We start from the raw sequence: 15,156 nt of genomic DNA, 5'->3' as shown, positions 1-15,156 counted from the left end.
GACCCCGACTTCTTTCCACGCCATCCATCTCCTTCCTCACCCTTCCCGCCTCCTGCAGAGAAGTCAGATGGAACGGGGTTGGGCGACCGGAAGCTGACAGGGGTGTGGCTCCCTCCCTGGCGGTGACCTCTAGGGGCAAGTCACTGTGAAACCACAGGAGCGGCGGATCCCGTGCAGGGGATACGCTGAAAGCGCACCATGCGGCGTGCGTGGCCGACGGTGCCACCGGACGGGAGCTCTCAAGGAGCGGTCGTTGCTCTGTTGATATTGTCCGTACTGACTAGTCCTGCCGTGGTTCAGCGAGTTCCAAATGCGGTGGAAAACTGGCTTCTGCGAAGTGCAGTGCGGAGAGAGTGGCAACCGCTCCGCCAGATCTCGAGTTGGAATGCAAGGGGAGAGCGCGCCCTCGGGAGGGGGGAGGGATTGGCTCCGGCGCCCTGGTTCCGCGCAGGGATCCCCGCCGGCACCCGGTACCCGTTCCTTGCGCTCCCCGCTGCAGCCCCAGACGGAGGCGTGGTCATACCAGGTGCTTCACACCCAGGGGCCTGAAGCAGCTGTTTAGCTCTGAGGTCATCAGCTCCACTGCCACAGCGAACCAAGAGCGAGGAGCCTGCCCCACCCCCGCACCGTCACAGTGGGGAAGTTCCACCTGCTCTCTAATCCACAGCAGCACGGCTGACACAAGGCTGGCCCTGCCCGCCGCCTTCCCACAGCAACGGACTCTCTTGCCTTAAAAAACTGACTTGGGGGCGAGCCAGAATGCTGCAAGGGAGCAGCCGGGAGCCGGCGGGGCGGTTCCCGGGGCGGTGCAGGGCCACGGGAGGTTGCGCCCCGGCCCGGCTCGGCCCGCCCCAGCCCAGCGCCCCGGCCGGCAGGCGGGCGGCGGAGAGCTCCGCCCCCGCGCTCGGGGGCGGGGCCGGCGCGGGGCCGGGCCGGCGCGGGGCGGGGCAGGCGGCAGCATGCTAAACCGAGTGCGCTCGGCCGTGGCGCACCTGGTGAGCCCCGGGGGCGCGCCGCATGCGCGCCCCAAGTCGCCGGACCTACCGGCGGAGACCGCAGCTCCGCCCGCCGCCGTTGCAGAAGCACCGAGGAGCCCTTCGGCGAGGACTACGAGCGGGAGTGGGGCGCCCGCCAAGACTGGAGAGACTCGAGCGAGCTTCTCCAGACCGACCTTCCTGCAGCTGAGCCCAGGGGGGCTGCGCCGTGCAGACGACCACGCGGGCCGGGCTGTGCAGAGCCCGCCGGACACGGGCCGCCGCCTGCCCTGGAGCACGGGCTATGCCGAGTGAGCGCCCCCATGGGCACCCAAACCCAGATGGGACTCCCAGCCCCTTCCCCTGCTCGGCACCTCTGGCGCTGGAGTGCGTCTCCCGCGCCGCGCCCCGCGTCAGGTGCTCCCTTATCCCAGAACCTTTCCACTCCTCTGAGTCCCGAGCCGCACCCCCTCCAGGCCTCCCTCCAGCCGGGCGCAGTAGAACTACCTTCTTGGGGACCTTACCATTCCCCGACCACCCTCACCCACGCCGCCCTGGACCCCGAACCCTCCCGGAGCCCAGAGGGCCCAGGGCGGCCGAGGATGAGTTGGCCAGTTATCAGCCGCGGCCAGGCACCTGAGGGCCACAAGAGGAGGGGAGTAGCACGGAGCAGGTGCAGACAGTTGGGGACTATCGGCTGGGAAGACTCGCTCGCCGGCTCGCCGGCTCCAGCGCCCCAGTTCCCTGTCCTCTTACCGATCCCCTCCCCCTCCACACCCAGAAATAGCTCGCGACACCGGGAGGCTGCCGGCTGCCCTCGGGGCGGGGGAGGGGGCCTCGGGGCGGCAGGAGGGCCCCCAGTTGGCCGCCCCTCGGCCTGCCGACTTGTGCTAGAGAGGGAGGAAAGCTACCCCCTAGGGGCCCGAGTGCCCAGCTCATTCCCAGGCTCCGTATTTTTAATGCATCTGCCAGGAAACGGAGCCTTGGGAGCCGCTGGGGCTCCGAGGGCACAGAGGGAGGTGGCTGGGCTGGTGGGGCCCACCAGCCACCTCCTGCAGTTTCCTGTGGGGGAGGAGCGTGGGATTCTGTGTCTCCTGCCTCTTCCAGGTGGTTTTTCCAGCCAACTCTGTGTCTGCCCCCTTTCCCGATGAGGGCTGGGGCACTTCCTCATTGCCAGAGCTGGGGAAACTTTCCTGGATGGTTTCAGGATAAGAGCGGGTGTGCCTGTGAGGGTGGGGTGCTGGGGACAAGGCTCTGGGAGAGTTAATTGGGGTTGGACATGGGTTATAGCCTATTGGCCAGAAGGGAAGCAAAACTTCTGCCTCCACCTAGCCCCTCCTGGATCAGCAGGGCTGGAGATGGATGCCTGGCCAGGGCAGAAGGGGTGGGGTACCGAGACAGGCAGGTGCTGCTGCCTGCCCGCCGGCCTCTCTGTGAGGCCGTAGGGCCTGCCATCCAGACAGTACTCCTTGCCTGCCCTCCCTTCTCCTCCTTCCCCTGGCCTGCATCCCAGGTGGCTGTGACCTTTTTCAGCTTGGCCAGCAGGCAGAAGATGTGTGTGTCTCTGGGGGGAGGGGGTTATTCCAGGACCTGGCCCGGCGTGCAACCTGATGTGCTCACTGTGGCCCGGCAGGGTCATCAACGCTGGCAAGAGCCGGCACAATGAGGACCAGGCTTGCTGCGAAGTGGTATATGTGGAGGGCCGGAGGAGCCTTGCGGGGGTCCCCAAGGAGCCTAGGAGGGGACAGGTGAGTCCCAGCCCCCTTTCCTCTCCCAGGGATGCCAGACGTCTGCTTCTCTCTGCTTGTCCCTCTGCCATGAGCCCTTGGCTGGCTCTGAGCCGTTGGAGCCTACTGTGTCAGTATGAATGTTTACTTTGCCACTTAAAACGTGGATGCTCCCATATGTGTGTATAACTGTTAGTTACCAGAGCTGATTGTTGCTTCTTTTATTCTCTGAGTTTGACTTCTTTGACTATTTCCTGGATGAATAAGTGAATATGTCTCATTTGCCTTTCCCATCAAGCGGTGACATCCTCTGTGATGTTTAGGTGGATGCTCAGAGTCTTGTTCTTCCCTCTGTGCAACACACACACACACACACTCACACTCACACACTCACCTCCAACTCTTCCTCCACCAGGGACTCTGCTTCTACTACTGGGGCCTCTTTGATGGGCATGCAGGGGGTGGAGCTGCTGAAATGGCCTCCCGGCTCCTGCACCGCCATGTCCGGGAGCAGCTAAAGGACCTGGTGGAGATACTTCAGGACCCCTCGCCACCTCCCCTCTGCCTCTCGTCCACCCCGGGGACCCCGGCTTCCTGCGACCCCGCTCAGCTGGTTGCTCCCCAGTCCTGCTGCTCTCCGCAGAAGGAAGTGACGCACGAGAGTCTGGTCGTGGGGGCCATTGAGAATGCCTTCCAGCTCATGGTGAGAGGGTGGCCCGAGCCCAGGGCCAGCTGGGCAGATGCTCTGGTGGGCTCTGTGTGGGAGTCACGTGGCCTGAGTCCGTGACTCTGAGAAGCCACGCCACCTTGGAGAGCCCCCCAGGGGAGGGAGAAGGGGCAGCTACACCCTGACCTCCTTCTCTCCCTCCGTGCCCTGGTGCGGCCAGGAGGTTTCTGTAGACGGAAGGGGAGGGTGGCTGCGTGCCTGGACCCTCTTCCTCCGCTCCCCTTAGCCCCTTCCTTGTGTGGCAGGATGAGCAGATGGCCCGGGAGCGGCACGGCCACCAGGTGGAGGGAGGCTGCTGCGCGCTGGTTGCTGTCTACCTGCTAGGCAAGGTGTACGTGGCCAATGCTGGCGACAGCAGGTATGGAGGAGGCCCCTGAAAGCAGCACCGTGGGGCAAAGCTCTCTGGCGTGGGGGGATGGAAGGAAGTGAGGTGGTAGGGGTCAGGTGGGGCCCTAGGCAGAAGGAAAGGCCCCCACACTGTTCACCAGAGGAGACAGACAGGGTGGAAGTCTGGGTGAGGGTCATTAGAGGAAAGGGCCTGCTCCTTCTGGAATTCTCCGTGAACGGCCCGAGGACAGCCAGGCCACAGGTTTTTTCTTCTCCGGGCAGGGCTATCATTGTCCGGAATGGTGAAATCCTTCCGATGTCCCGGGAGTTCACCCCGGAGACGGAGCGCCGGCGACTTCAGCTGCTGGTGAGCAGGGACCAGAGTGCCTGGTGTGTGTGCATTCTCTGTAGCGGCTGTGCCGCTGAGTGCTCTCTGTGCCCCCTCCCTCCCGCACAGAGACACACAGCTCCTTCCTGGGGGCTTCCCAGGAAAGCCACTGCATAGACTTCAGAGTATAAGATGGAGGTGTTGGGTGATGCTGCAGGACGGAACCTGGGCTTGTCCAGCCCTCCCCTCCCCACCCCTGTGGCCACTGAGGAAGGAAGTGGAGGCAGAGGTGGAGGAGGGAGCAGCCCAGGCCCCTGGGAAGCAGGGCTCAGTGCTTAGTGCTGTGGCGCTGGATGGCCGCAAGTGAGTCCTGGTTTGTGTAGTCTGCGGACTGTGTGACTTTGAACGATTCCCTTACCTTCTCTGTGCGTCAGCGGCTCTGTACAGGGTGCTGCGAGGAGTGAGTTAATGCAGCAGCAGACAGCGTGTGCCACGTGGCACACTCTCTTTAGGGGTCTGCTAGGATTAACATCGTCTTTAGACCAGGTGTACCGTGCACAGAACGCGCCCTGACCCTCTGCTCTATCTGGCCGTTCTCATCCCTAGGGCTTCCTGAAGCCGGAGCTGCTGGGCAGTGAATTCACCCACCTCGAGTTCCCCCGCAGAGTGCAGCCCAAGGAGCTGGGGCAGAGGATGCTGTACCGGGACCAGAACATGACCGGCTGGTAACACGTCCCTCGGAGCTGGGGCCTGTTCCCATGGCAATGCAACCACTTCCGCCCCAGCAGCCCACCAGCAAAGGGGCCTCGGAGGGGGCCAGGCTAGAAGCTGGGGGGGTGGGGATGTGACTCTTCCCAGGGTGTTGTGTGATGATGTGCAGCTCCCAGGGGAGACAGGCTATGATGCCTGGGTGATGCCTCCTCTGCTTCCCCTCCCCCCAGGGCCTACAAAAAGATTGAGCTGGAAGATCTCAGGTTCCCTTTGGTCTGTGGGGAGGGCAAAAAGGTAATGTCGGTGGTAGAGGCGGGCACGGGCAGGAGGATGCTCCCCAGCTGGGGTAGGGAGGTGGCAGCTGTGCTTGAGGGTGGTGGGGGGAGGGCCCCGCGGGTCTGGCTGTACAGCAGCACCCCTCATTTCCTTTAGGCTCGGGTGATGGCCACCATTGGGGTGACCCGCGGCTTGGGAGACCACAACCTGAAGGTGTGCAGTTCCACCCTGCCCATCAAGCCCTTCCTCTCTTGCTTCCCAGAGGTGAGCCGTGGGGAGATGAGGGTGGCGGGGATGGGTTTAAGCACCCCCTCCCTCCTCTGGCTTCCATCCAGGTGCCCTCCTCCTCAAGCTCCCTGTCGCCAAGCCCCACAGCCCAGCCCCCCGTACCCTCCTTCCCCACCAGGTGCAAGTGTATGACCTGACACAGTATGAACACTGCCCGGATGATGTGCTCATCCTGGGAACAGATGGCCTGTGGGACGTCACCAATGACCGGGAGGTTGCTGCCACTGTCGACAAGGTGCTGTCGGCCTATGAGCCCAATGACCCCAGCAGGTAGGGGTTGCCTGGTAGGGTGGTGGTGAGGGGATGGTGCTGGTGCACAGAGGGGCAGAGGGAGACAATGCTTGGGGACCCGCCCTGGGGCCTGGGTGTTTCCTTCTCCTCTACCTGTTGGCACATGAACACACACCTGTGCTTCTGGCAGGTACACAGCTCTGGCGCAAGCTCTGGTCCTGGGGGCCCGAGGCACCCCCCGGGACCGTGGCTGGCGTCTCCCCAACAACAAGCTGGGTTCTGGGGATGACATCTCGGTCTTCGTCATCCCCCTAGGAGGGCCAGGCAGTTACTCCTGAGGGGCTCAGCCTCACCCGTCCCACCACCATCCCAGCCTCTGCAGATATACCCCTCTCCCAGCCCAAATCCAGCAGTTGTCACTCTGACCCAAGGGCGGTCTGCTGGATCCAGAATTACAGCTGTTGGGAAATAAACCAGATGGATAATGATGTGTGTCTGTATTTGCTTTGACTGGAAACTGAAAGGCAAGGCAAAGCTCAGGAGGGTCCTGAAATTGCACTCCTCAGGTTCTCTCTGCCCTCCGCTCTTGTCACCACACACACGCACATGAGCCTTCTTGTCCACTCCTGTGGCTCCATCCGTCCAGGCTGGTGTCCCCCGCTCAGGCCCTCCCTGAGCTGGAAAACACACATCCCAGCTGTGGCCTGAACACCTCCTGGTTGGCCCCCTGGTGCTTCAGCTCAGCTGCTTAGACTGAGTTCACCATTTCCCCCTCAGACAGGTGCCTTCTCCATGGGGCCGAGCTGGCTACTGAAGTCACAAAAGCAGAATTGCTCGCCCTTGGCTTTCATGTCTTCCTGATACAGCTGGGCACCACACAATCAACACAGAGCTGCATATCCAGCAGTGTAGACCAGATAGCCTAGGTGTGTAGTTCGCTGTACTAGCTAGCTTTGGCTAAGTGCAGTAACAGCATTCTGGAATGATCCATCCCTCAGACTGTAAGCAACACATGACTGTATTGTCGATTACATATTTTAAAAAATATTCATATTAGTGCGCCGACCTCCTTTCACACTGTCACCACCTTAGGTCTTGATTACCTCTGTCTCCTTAGTGGCTTCCTATGCACTCGGAACAGACAACTCCTGAGTGTGCCGCTGCACCAGCAACACATTAGCCTCCTGGGGTTCCCGTAACTTTGTGGGCTCTCACTTTTGTGTAGCTCTCACGTGTTAGGTATATTTGAAAGGGAGAGTGACAGATTTTCTCCCTGCTGATTAATCCCCCAAATGGCTGCAACAGCTGGGACTGGGCCAGACCGAAGCCAGGAGTCCAGAGTTCTACCCACATCTCCAACCTGGGTAGCAGGGACTCAAGTACCTGGGCCATCCTCCACTGCTTTCCCAGGCACATTAGCAGGGAGCTGGACCAGAAACTGAACTGCGAGGATTCAAACTAATGCTCTGATGTGGGATGCCAGCATCACCTTATCTAATACTTCTGTCCTTGAGAGCTGAAGATCCCACAGCCCATGCGCACCTGTATCACAGGCATCCCCTCCTGGATTATATGAGTATGTTAGGAGGCAGGAGCAAATGGCATTGAAGAGCAGGGCCTCCAGAGTCCAGCTGTTTGGACCCTGGTATAAGAACCAACATTAGTTCTTTTCATGTTTCTGAGCCTTAATTTGCTTCTCAGTAAAGTGGAGAAAATACTACTACTCCCTCATTGGGATGCTATAGGACTAAAGTAGTTAATAGATACAGGGCCAGGTCTCTAATAAGAGTTCCACAAATGTTAGCTATCTGGAAATTATCTGTATTCCTCATTTAGGCTGTCAGTTGTATGAAGGCGGGAATCTATCTGTGACGTAGCTCTCAATTCACATATAATAATAAATGATTATTGAGCAAGAGGCCTGGGGACCAAGCTCAGTACCTGTCCCCATGGTTCTAAAATGTGTGGATGGTGCTTCAGATTTTTTTATTTTATTTTATTTTTTATTTTTTGACAGGCAGAGTTGACAGAGAGAGAGAGAGAGAAAGGTCTTCCTTTTTGCCACTGGTTCACCCTCCAATGGCCGCTGCGGTAGGCGCGCTGCTGCTGGCGCACCGTGCTGATCCGATGGCAAGAGCCAGGTGCTTCCTCCTGGTCTCCCATGGGGTGCAGGGCCCAAGCACTTGGGCCATCCTCCACTGCACTCCCTGGCCACAGCAGAGAGCTGGCCTGGAAGAGGGGCAACCGGGACAGGATCAGTACCCCGACCGGGACTAGAACCTGGTGTGCTGGCGCCGCAAGGTGGAGGATTAGCCTGTTGAGCCGTGGCGCCAGCCCAGATTTTTTTTTTAAAAAAAAGATGTATTTATTTATCTGAAAGGTAGACAGAGAGGGAGATCTTCCATCTGTTGGTCCACTCCCCAAATGGCCACAATAGCCAGGGCAGGGCCAGGCTGAAGCTTCTTCGGGGTGGCAGGGACACAAGCACTTTGCCCATCCTCTGCTGCTTTCCCAGGCGCATTAGCAAGGAACTGGATGGGAAGTGGAGCAGCCTGCACCTGCACTTCAGATCTTAAAAGTCTGTATGACTTTTTTTTAATATAAAGATTTTATTTTTTACACCTGAAAGGCAGGGGAGAGCGAGAGAGAGACTTCCATATGCTGGTGCATTCCCCAAATGACCACCACACCTGGAGCTGGGTCAGGCTGAAGCCAGGAGCTTCTTCCAGGTCTCCCACGTGGGTGGCAAGAGCCCAAGCCTTTGGGGGCCATCCTCTGCTGCTTTCCCAGGCCCATCAGCAGGGAGCTGGATCAGAAGAGGAGCCTCCAGGACTGGAACAGATGCCATGCTGGTGTGGCAGGCGGCCGGCTTTACTCACTACACCACAACGCTGGCCTCAGTCTGTATGGCTTGTAACATTCATTCATGCAGCATATGTTTGTTGAAGCCCTCTTGTGTGCCACACACTTCCAGACCCGGGGTGGGGGTGGGGGGCAGGGTGAAGGACCATGGGCCAGGGCAGCGGCATTGGAGCACTGGAGCCAGAGAGGCCCGTCATTTACAAAGCATGCACCTGCGTGCAAGCCACTTATCTGTGCTGCAGTTTGGGTCTACGCACCCCAAAGGCCTGTGACGACGACTCAGAGTAGCGTACCCATTCATTGAATGTGCTTAGACTTCCTCCTCCTATACCCACCCACCTGCCCCGCTGCCTACCGGGAAGGAGACACACGTGTAGGTAACTACCCTAGGCCCTAATTTAGACCACGCTGAGGGGCCCTAGGCACTAGGAGATAATACGAATTCGCAGCCGGGAATCTTGAAGCACCCGCAGGAGTGCCCTTTGAGGAGTAGGCAGGACTGGAGCCCACGGGAATGCCAGCTAGCGGGAACGAGAAGATGCTGAGGTGGAACGGAGGTCTGGTTCCGAAAGGCTTTCAAGGCTGGGGGAAGACGAACGGTTCTCGGAGGAGGGGGGCTGCCTCCCCGCGCGGAGGAGGTCTCAGGTGCTTCGGCACCGGTGCCCCGCTGGCCACGGGAGGGCAGCAGCGGCCCTGTCTGACCCCACCCCGAGCGCCTCGCAACTTTCCCGACGCCGGTCCGTCCCCCGGGGCCGGCAGCGGGAACCAGGCCGCGTCCTCCGGGGTCTCGCCGCCCACTCCTCTGCAGTCCCAGCATGTGCCAGCGGCTCTCCGCGGTCCCCAGGCCCCGGCAACGGCGACCCACGGCGGCCGAGCGCTGGAGCCGGAGGCGGGCCGAGCCAAGGGCCGCCCCCGGGCCGACCCTCTCGCGCCGGCCCGCCCCTCTCCTCCCCTCCGCGGCGCCGAAGGAGGGCGGGGCAGGGGCCCTGGGGTCAGTCTCAGCCTCCGGCACCGGCCGCGCAAGCTGGAGGCGGCGGAGCGGAAGGTACCCGGGACCGGGACCGGGGCCGGGGCGGCGGGGCGTCCTGGGAACTCGCCCCGGGAGAGCGCTCTCTCCCTTCTCCGCTCGCCCGGAGCTTGGGGCGCGGCCGGCGGGGGGCTCTGGCCAGAGCGTGGGCCTTGTTGCTTCCCCTTGGACGCGGCGTCCGGGCTGTGCGGGGTCTGGCCGGATCGGCCCGGGCTGCGGCGAGGGGCGCCCGGAATTGCCGGACAGGGGCTCTCGCCTCTCCTGGGGTCAGAGCCGGAGTCCCTGCCTTTCTCTTCGCGCCCCTTTCCTCGCGTGGACCTGCCCCGCCGGGCCAGGGCCGAGAGGGGCGACTTGGAGCTCCGTGAGGCGCTCTGGCTCCGGGCCCGGGCGGCCGGCCGCGCACCTACGGACCTGGAGGCGGGCGAGGGGCGGGCAGGTCGGGATCTGACCCCGGTGGGGGTGCTGCCTCCCCTGGCAGGGATGGGGGAATGGCGGGAATAGGGGCAGGGTGTGACCAGTGGGGGACGCCGCGCTGGACGGTTGCTGTAGCCTGCCCGTGGAGGGAAGTAGGGGGAGATCGGGATGGCTCGGGTGCGCGTGTCTAAGAAATCTCTTCTCCCTCACACTCCCGAACCCGCATCTCTCCCGTGTTTCTGCTTTAAAAGTTGGGGGCGGGGTATCTCCCGAAGACTTAGTACTTGCTAGACGTCGGGGGAGGTGGACGGGACCCCCCCGTCCGGACCCCCGCGATTGGGCTTGGAAATCAAGGGAATGGCTGAGGAGCGCGGGCCTGCGCCTCCCCCTCCCGGAGGGGTGGTTGGGTTACCCCTGTTGGGGTCAGTGGGGCAGTTCCTCTGGGGCTGCCTCCCACAGGGAGCTGGCGCTGGGCCTAGTGGCCTGGCCTGGGCTGCTGGCTCGCTTGCCCCAACCAGAGCCTGGGTAGAGAGTCTTCTCATGGACTGGTGGGCTCCACTCAGTGCATGCGTGTCCCTGCCCCAGAGTTGCGGCTTCTGATCGCACCTTGTAGCAGCGGCTCGCTGGGATTCCCCGAGGTGGTTGCCGGCCTGGCCTGCCTGGGTGCCTCTCTAAGGATGTCAGGGAGAGCCCCTTCTGTGGTGGGGAGAGTGTGGCCATGTACTCCTGTCCTCTTCCCCCACATCCCAGCTTTGTGAGTGAGTGTGTGTGTGTGTGTGTGTCTGGGAGAGAGGCGCCGCCAGGGTCCCCCACCAGGCAGGCTGGGGCTGAGGTGCGAGGTGGGGATGGTATGTGGGCCGCAGAGGAGCTTAGCTTAGTTTGACAGGATGTGGGACTGAGGGAAACAGCCTGTTTAGGGCAGAGATCAGGTTACCCGCCCCTTCTTAACTGCTCCCTGCCCGGCTGGTGCTGGGCCCCGCCGGCCCTCATTTGTCTCTTGTCTTGGGGCTCCTCCCAGCCCAGGCTCCAGCCCCCTCCCCCCTTCCCTACAGGCTCGACTTCGTCTCAGCTCCGGAGCCCGCCCTCTCTTCCTCCCAGGCAGTGGGCCTGGGAACTTGAGCTGGCTGGGAGTCGGCTCCCTGGCCAGGAAGGAGGAAGTGAGGGGAGCTGGGAAGGTGTGATGAGCTGTACAGATGCGTGTTCATGTGTGTTGGGCCGAGGGACACACACAAACCCTGGGAAGCTGACTGCTGGCCCTGAGTCACAGGGAGGGGTGGGCAGGGCCTTCCTTGAGCTGCGCGGATGGATGGAGGGAGGAAGGGGCTGTCCGGAGAGTGGGTGGAGGTGACTCCCTGGTGGATTATTCTCAGACACTTACTCTGCTGCAGTGGATGTGTGGCTCCCTACAGTGTGGTCATTGTCCCCTGCCAGGGCTGAGTGACCCAGTGTTGCTGCCAGGCCTGGGAGGAAGGGGGAGGAAGGCAGACTGCCCAGATGCGGGCTGTGGGCTGCCGGGACTGAGCCTCCTTTGTGCAGCAAGCACAGGGCTTGGGGACTGGGTGTGGTGGGCCAGGGCCGCTGGCGCTGGCTGCTGCCATGGCCCCCCGGCTGGGTTTCCTTGCATCTGCTGTCCTTTCTGAAGCTCTGGAGTGATGTGTCCAAACGGCAGACTCGGGTCCCAGAGACTCTGCGTATGGGGCTGAACTTTATGGAGGCTTCGTTTCCCAGTTTGTCAGATGGGAAGCCACCTGCAGGTGTCTGGGGGCCGAGGAGGCTAACTGTCAGAATACCCAGCACAGGACCCGGCATCTCCGGGTGCTACAGATCGTGCCCTTCCCCTGGGGTGGGGTGGGGGCTACCACCCAGCAGCTGCTGCTGCTGTGGGGTCTTGGAGAAGACCTCTTGATCTGTGAGTGGGCAGGGCTGACTGAGCTAAGGAACAGACTGTTCTAGATTGGAACTTGATGACGACTCAACTTCAAAGGTATCAGGAAGCCCGATTGAAAAACCCTGACATATAAAGTAGACAGAAGTGGCTCTTCTTGGTGGGCCCCTGAGCACCTCCCTATGGGTCAGGGGTCCCCCAGATGTTAAATGGGTGAGAGATTGAAACATGGATTCTGCTTCCCACATGGGTTTCCCTTCTACCTCCTGCTGTTGTGTTCTGACCTTTGGGGGAGACCTGGCCTTGATCCACAGATGAGGACTTTGGGGTTCTGTTGTCCTGGTTCTTAGCAAGATGATGCCTGAGCAAGCCCCCATCCTCTCTTCTCCCTTTGCTGGATGCCCTGGCTTCCAGGGAGGTTTGGGGGGCCCCAGAGAAGTATTCTTGGACGTGCCGACTGGTCCTCAAACCCCCCACTGCCTCTCGCCTCCCAGCCCCAGCCATGGCTGCAATCCGAAAGAAGCTGGTGATCGTGGGGGATGGAGCCTGCGGGAAGACCTGCCTCCTCATCGTCTTCAGCAAAGACCAGTTTCCTGAGGTCTATGTCCCGACTGTCTTTGAGAACTACATCGCGGACATCGAGGTGGATGGCAAGCAGGTGAGGGCCACCAACCCCACCCCGCGGTCACTTAGGGACAGAGGATGTCCTTCGTCACTGGAACCAGTGCAAGTTAGGATGTGAAAGTTGTCTTAGAAAAATCTCGATACAGCTGGTTCTACCACAGAATCTGGGCCAGATCCTTTTTCCTCTGGGGTTAAACTCCCCTGGCCCCAAAACTGCGATGATGGAAGCTCTCCCCCTCCCCCCCCCCGCCCACACAAATGTTACTGTGAGAACTGAGTAACACAGTGGTTCTCACAGTGGCCACTCATGTACTATACACAGATCAAGCATGTCTTAGATTTAAAAAAAAAAAATGCTTAATTTCTGTTGCACAACCTGGCACCTTGCAGGTGTACAGTGGATGGATAGATGATGATCAGTGATTCTGAAGGAGCAGTGGTTTCAGAGAGACCTCTGGGTGGCAGGGCTGGGCTCGCTGGGGCTGGCTGCTCACTGGCCTGTGTGGTAGGTGGAGCTGGCTCTGTGGGACACAGCAGGGCAGGAAGACTACGATCGCCTGCGGCCTCTCTCCTACCCGGACACGGACGTCATCCTCATGTGCTTCTCCATCGACAGCCCTGACAGTCTAGGTGAGGGCGGTAGAGGGAGAGGACCCACACACCTTGGAATCAGCCAGAGGTAGCTCTGGCCCTTGGCGGGGAGGTGGGGGGGTGGGGGGGTAGGAGGGCAGATGGCTTTGGGCTGGTGCTGCATGAGGGGGTTGGAGCTGTGAAAGGTACTGCGATGCTAACGGGCCACTGGAGGCACCCACACCTGTTGGGACTTGTCTGTGCAGAAAACATCCCAGAGAAGTGGACCCCGGAGGTGAAGCACTTCTGCCCCAATGTGCCCATCATCCTCGTGGGGAATAAGAAAGACCTGAGGCAAGACGAGCACACCAGGAGAGAGCTGGCCAAGATGAAGCAGGTGGGTGGGGCGGAAGTTCCCCTCGAGGATGCACTCTGAGCAAGAGGGGAGCCTTCTCCAGGGCTCATTGCCCTGTCAGAGGTGGCAGTGATGCCCAGCTCCTAGCCCCAGGTCTAAAGTGACCCGTCCACTCGACATTTTCATTGGTTGCACTTGACTGTCCCTTCTGTCTTTGGAATTGGGTTTGTTAAGATGTACCCAGAGAGGCTGGTGCTGTGGCTCACTTGGCTAATCCTCCGCCTGTGGCGCCGGCCCTCCGGGTTCTAGTCCCGGTCGGGGCACCGGATTCTGTCCCGGTTGCTCCTCTTCCAGGCCAGCTCTCTGCTGTGGCCCGGGAAGGCAGTGGAGGATGGCCCAAGTGCTTAGGCCCTGTACCCACATGGGAGACCAGCAGAAGCACCTGGCACCTGGCTCCTGGCTTTGGATCGGCGCAGCGCGCTGGCCCTAGCAGCCATTTGGGGGGGTGAACCAACGGAAGGAAGACCTTTCTCTCTGTCTCTTTCTCACTGTCTACTCTGCCTGTCCAAAAAAAAAAAAAAAAAAGTGCACCCAGAGAGACAGCTTCTGCTGCTTCCCTCGGGGCGAGGGGTACAGCTGTGTCATCAGAACACCTGGGCAGGTGTGGGCGGGCAGGGATGTGGGAGGGGGGCATGAGAAGTGGCTGGAAGAGGCCCAGGGGGCGCACAGCTGGTTTATTCAGGAACCAGAGGCCTAGCACAGGTTTAGGGAGTGTGACCTCTCTTACAACTGGAGCCCCATGTCTGGCTCACATGTTGGAAATCACTCTGGCTGCCCAAGAGATTGGACTGGAGGAAAGTGCCAACAGAGGTGGGGAGCCCAGGTAGGAGGTGGCTGGTGCACTCAGCCAGGCAGCACACGCCCACCAGGGGCTAGGCCTGGATGGGAGGAAACAGATGGGAGAATTTTGAATGTAAACCTGGGTCTTGGGGTCCTTGGCCCAGAAGCTGCCCAGGGTGGTTGGGGCCTGGGTGCCTCGTGGGGTCAGGGCTGGAGGGAGTGTTTGTTTCTGCTGTTCCCACACCCATACCCAGGAGGCAGGAACACCTAGCCCCCTGGCTGCTTTTGACCTTGACTTGTCTGTCTTCTCAGGAGCCTGTTCGGTCTGAGGAAGGCCGGGACATGGCGAACCGCATCAGTGCCTTTGGCTACCTGGAGTGCTCAGCCAAGACCAAGGAGGGGGTGCGGGAGGTATTCGAGATGGCCACTCGGGCTGGCCTGCAGGTCCGCAAGAACAAGCGCCGGAGGGGCTGTCCCATTCTCTGAGACACCCCCGCCCCAGGCCTCCCCTGCTTGCCTTCCTCCCTTCGCCGGGGTGCAGAATTCACCCTCCACTCCACTCTCCTAGGACTCCATGCTGAAGGCTCCCTTTCCGGTTTCCTCCTGCCCAGGACTGCATCTGAGTTCCCCGGCCCCCTCCCCCTCCAGGTGGCCGTGACAGGCCCAGCCTTCCGTGGGCAGAGCACCTCCTGCTGCTGCTGCTGCCCTGTCGGGGGGCAGGGCTCTGGCTCCTTTGGCCTTCTCCAGAGGACGGTCACACACCAGCACTTTATGCACTTCTGGCTCCCGGGAGTGGGTCTGGAGTAAGGACTGGGGTTTCTGCTTTGGGCAGGGGCCTTGTCTCTGTACTTGGTGGGGGGCACGAATAAAGGCCACAGGTCCCAACATGTGTATGGCAGTTTCCTGTCTCTCTCTCCTGGTCCCTGTCCTGGCCGCAAGCCCGAGTCCCATCTCTCTCTTTCCAAGTGGCTTGCCAGGCTGGGCCCCTGC

General features: G+C 60.9%; 2 protein-coding genes across 2 annotated transcripts; both read left to right on the top strand.

Moving 5' to 3' along the window:
- The first annotated feature begins 954 nt into the window (after positions 1 to 954).
- Positions 955 to 6,077, top strand: PPM1J (protein phosphatase, Mg2+/Mn2+ dependent 1J). Its single transcript, XM_062193490.1, has 10 exons — positions 955 to 1,285; positions 2,608 to 2,722; positions 3,117 to 3,404; positions 3,674 to 3,786; positions 4,038 to 4,122; positions 4,690 to 4,808; positions 5,025 to 5,088; positions 5,227 to 5,334; positions 5,477 to 5,628; positions 5,780 to 6,077. The coding sequence occupies exons 1-10, from the start codon at positions 960 to 962 to the stop codon at positions 5,925 to 5,927; spliced, it is 1,518 nt and encodes a 505-aa protein (XP_062049474.1). The 5' UTR covers positions 955 to 959; the 3' UTR covers positions 5,928 to 6,077.
- Positions 6,078 to 9,406: 3,329 nt separating this feature from the next.
- Positions 9,407 to 15,057, top strand: RHOC (ras homolog family member C). The gene is made up of 5 exons (XM_062191978.1): positions 9,407 to 9,496; positions 12,272 to 12,435; positions 12,911 to 13,031; positions 13,238 to 13,368; positions 14,479 to 15,057. Exons 2-5 carry the CDS (start codon positions 12,280 to 12,282, stop codon positions 14,650 to 14,652), a joined length of 582 nt encoding a protein of 193 aa, XP_062047962.1. The 5' UTR covers positions 9,407 to 9,496; positions 12,272 to 12,279; the 3' UTR covers positions 14,653 to 15,057.
- The last annotated feature ends 99 nt before the right edge of the window (positions 15,058 to 15,156 follow it).

The sequence above is a fragment of the Lepus europaeus genome, chromosome 5, assembly GCF_033115175.1.
Source record: "Lepus europaeus isolate LE1 chromosome 5, mLepTim1.pri, whole genome shotgun sequence".
In the NCBI taxonomy this organism is placed as follows: domain Eukaryota; kingdom Metazoa; phylum Chordata; class Mammalia; order Lagomorpha; family Leporidae; genus Lepus; species Lepus europaeus.
The sequence above is the reverse complement of the archived record's forward strand: the minus strand, read 5'-3'. Positions and strand labels throughout refer to the sequence as shown.

What these genes read in the sequence shown, in the direction of transcription:
- RHOC (XM_062191978.1), top strand. Translation starts at nt 12,280, where the DNA reads ATGGCTGCAATCCGAAAGAAGCTGGTGATCGTGGGGGATGGAGCCTGC. An exon ending in CGACAGCCCTGACAGTCTAG is followed by an intron (nt 13,032 to 13,237) that starts GTGAGGGCGGTA and finishes TTGTCTGTGCAG; the next exon opens with AAAACATCCCAGAGAAGTGG. An exon ending in AGCTGGCCAAGATGAAGCAG is followed by an intron (nt 13,369 to 14,478) that starts GTGGGTGGGGCG and finishes CTGTCTTCTCAG; the next exon opens with GAGCCTGTTCGGTCTGAGGA.
- PPM1J (XM_062193490.1), top strand. Translation starts at nt 960, where the DNA reads ATGCTAAACCGAGTGCGCTCGGCCGTGGCGCACCTGGTGAGCCCCGGG. An exon ending in TCTGTGGGGAGGGCAAAAAG is followed by an intron (nt 5,089 to 5,226) that starts GTAATGTCGGTG and finishes CATTTCCTTTAG; the next exon opens with GCTCGGGTGATGGCCACCAT. An exon ending in GAGCCCAATGACCCCAGCAG is followed by an intron (nt 5,629 to 5,779) that starts GTAGGGGTTGCC and finishes TGCTTCTGGCAG; the next exon opens with GTACACAGCTCTGGCGCAAG.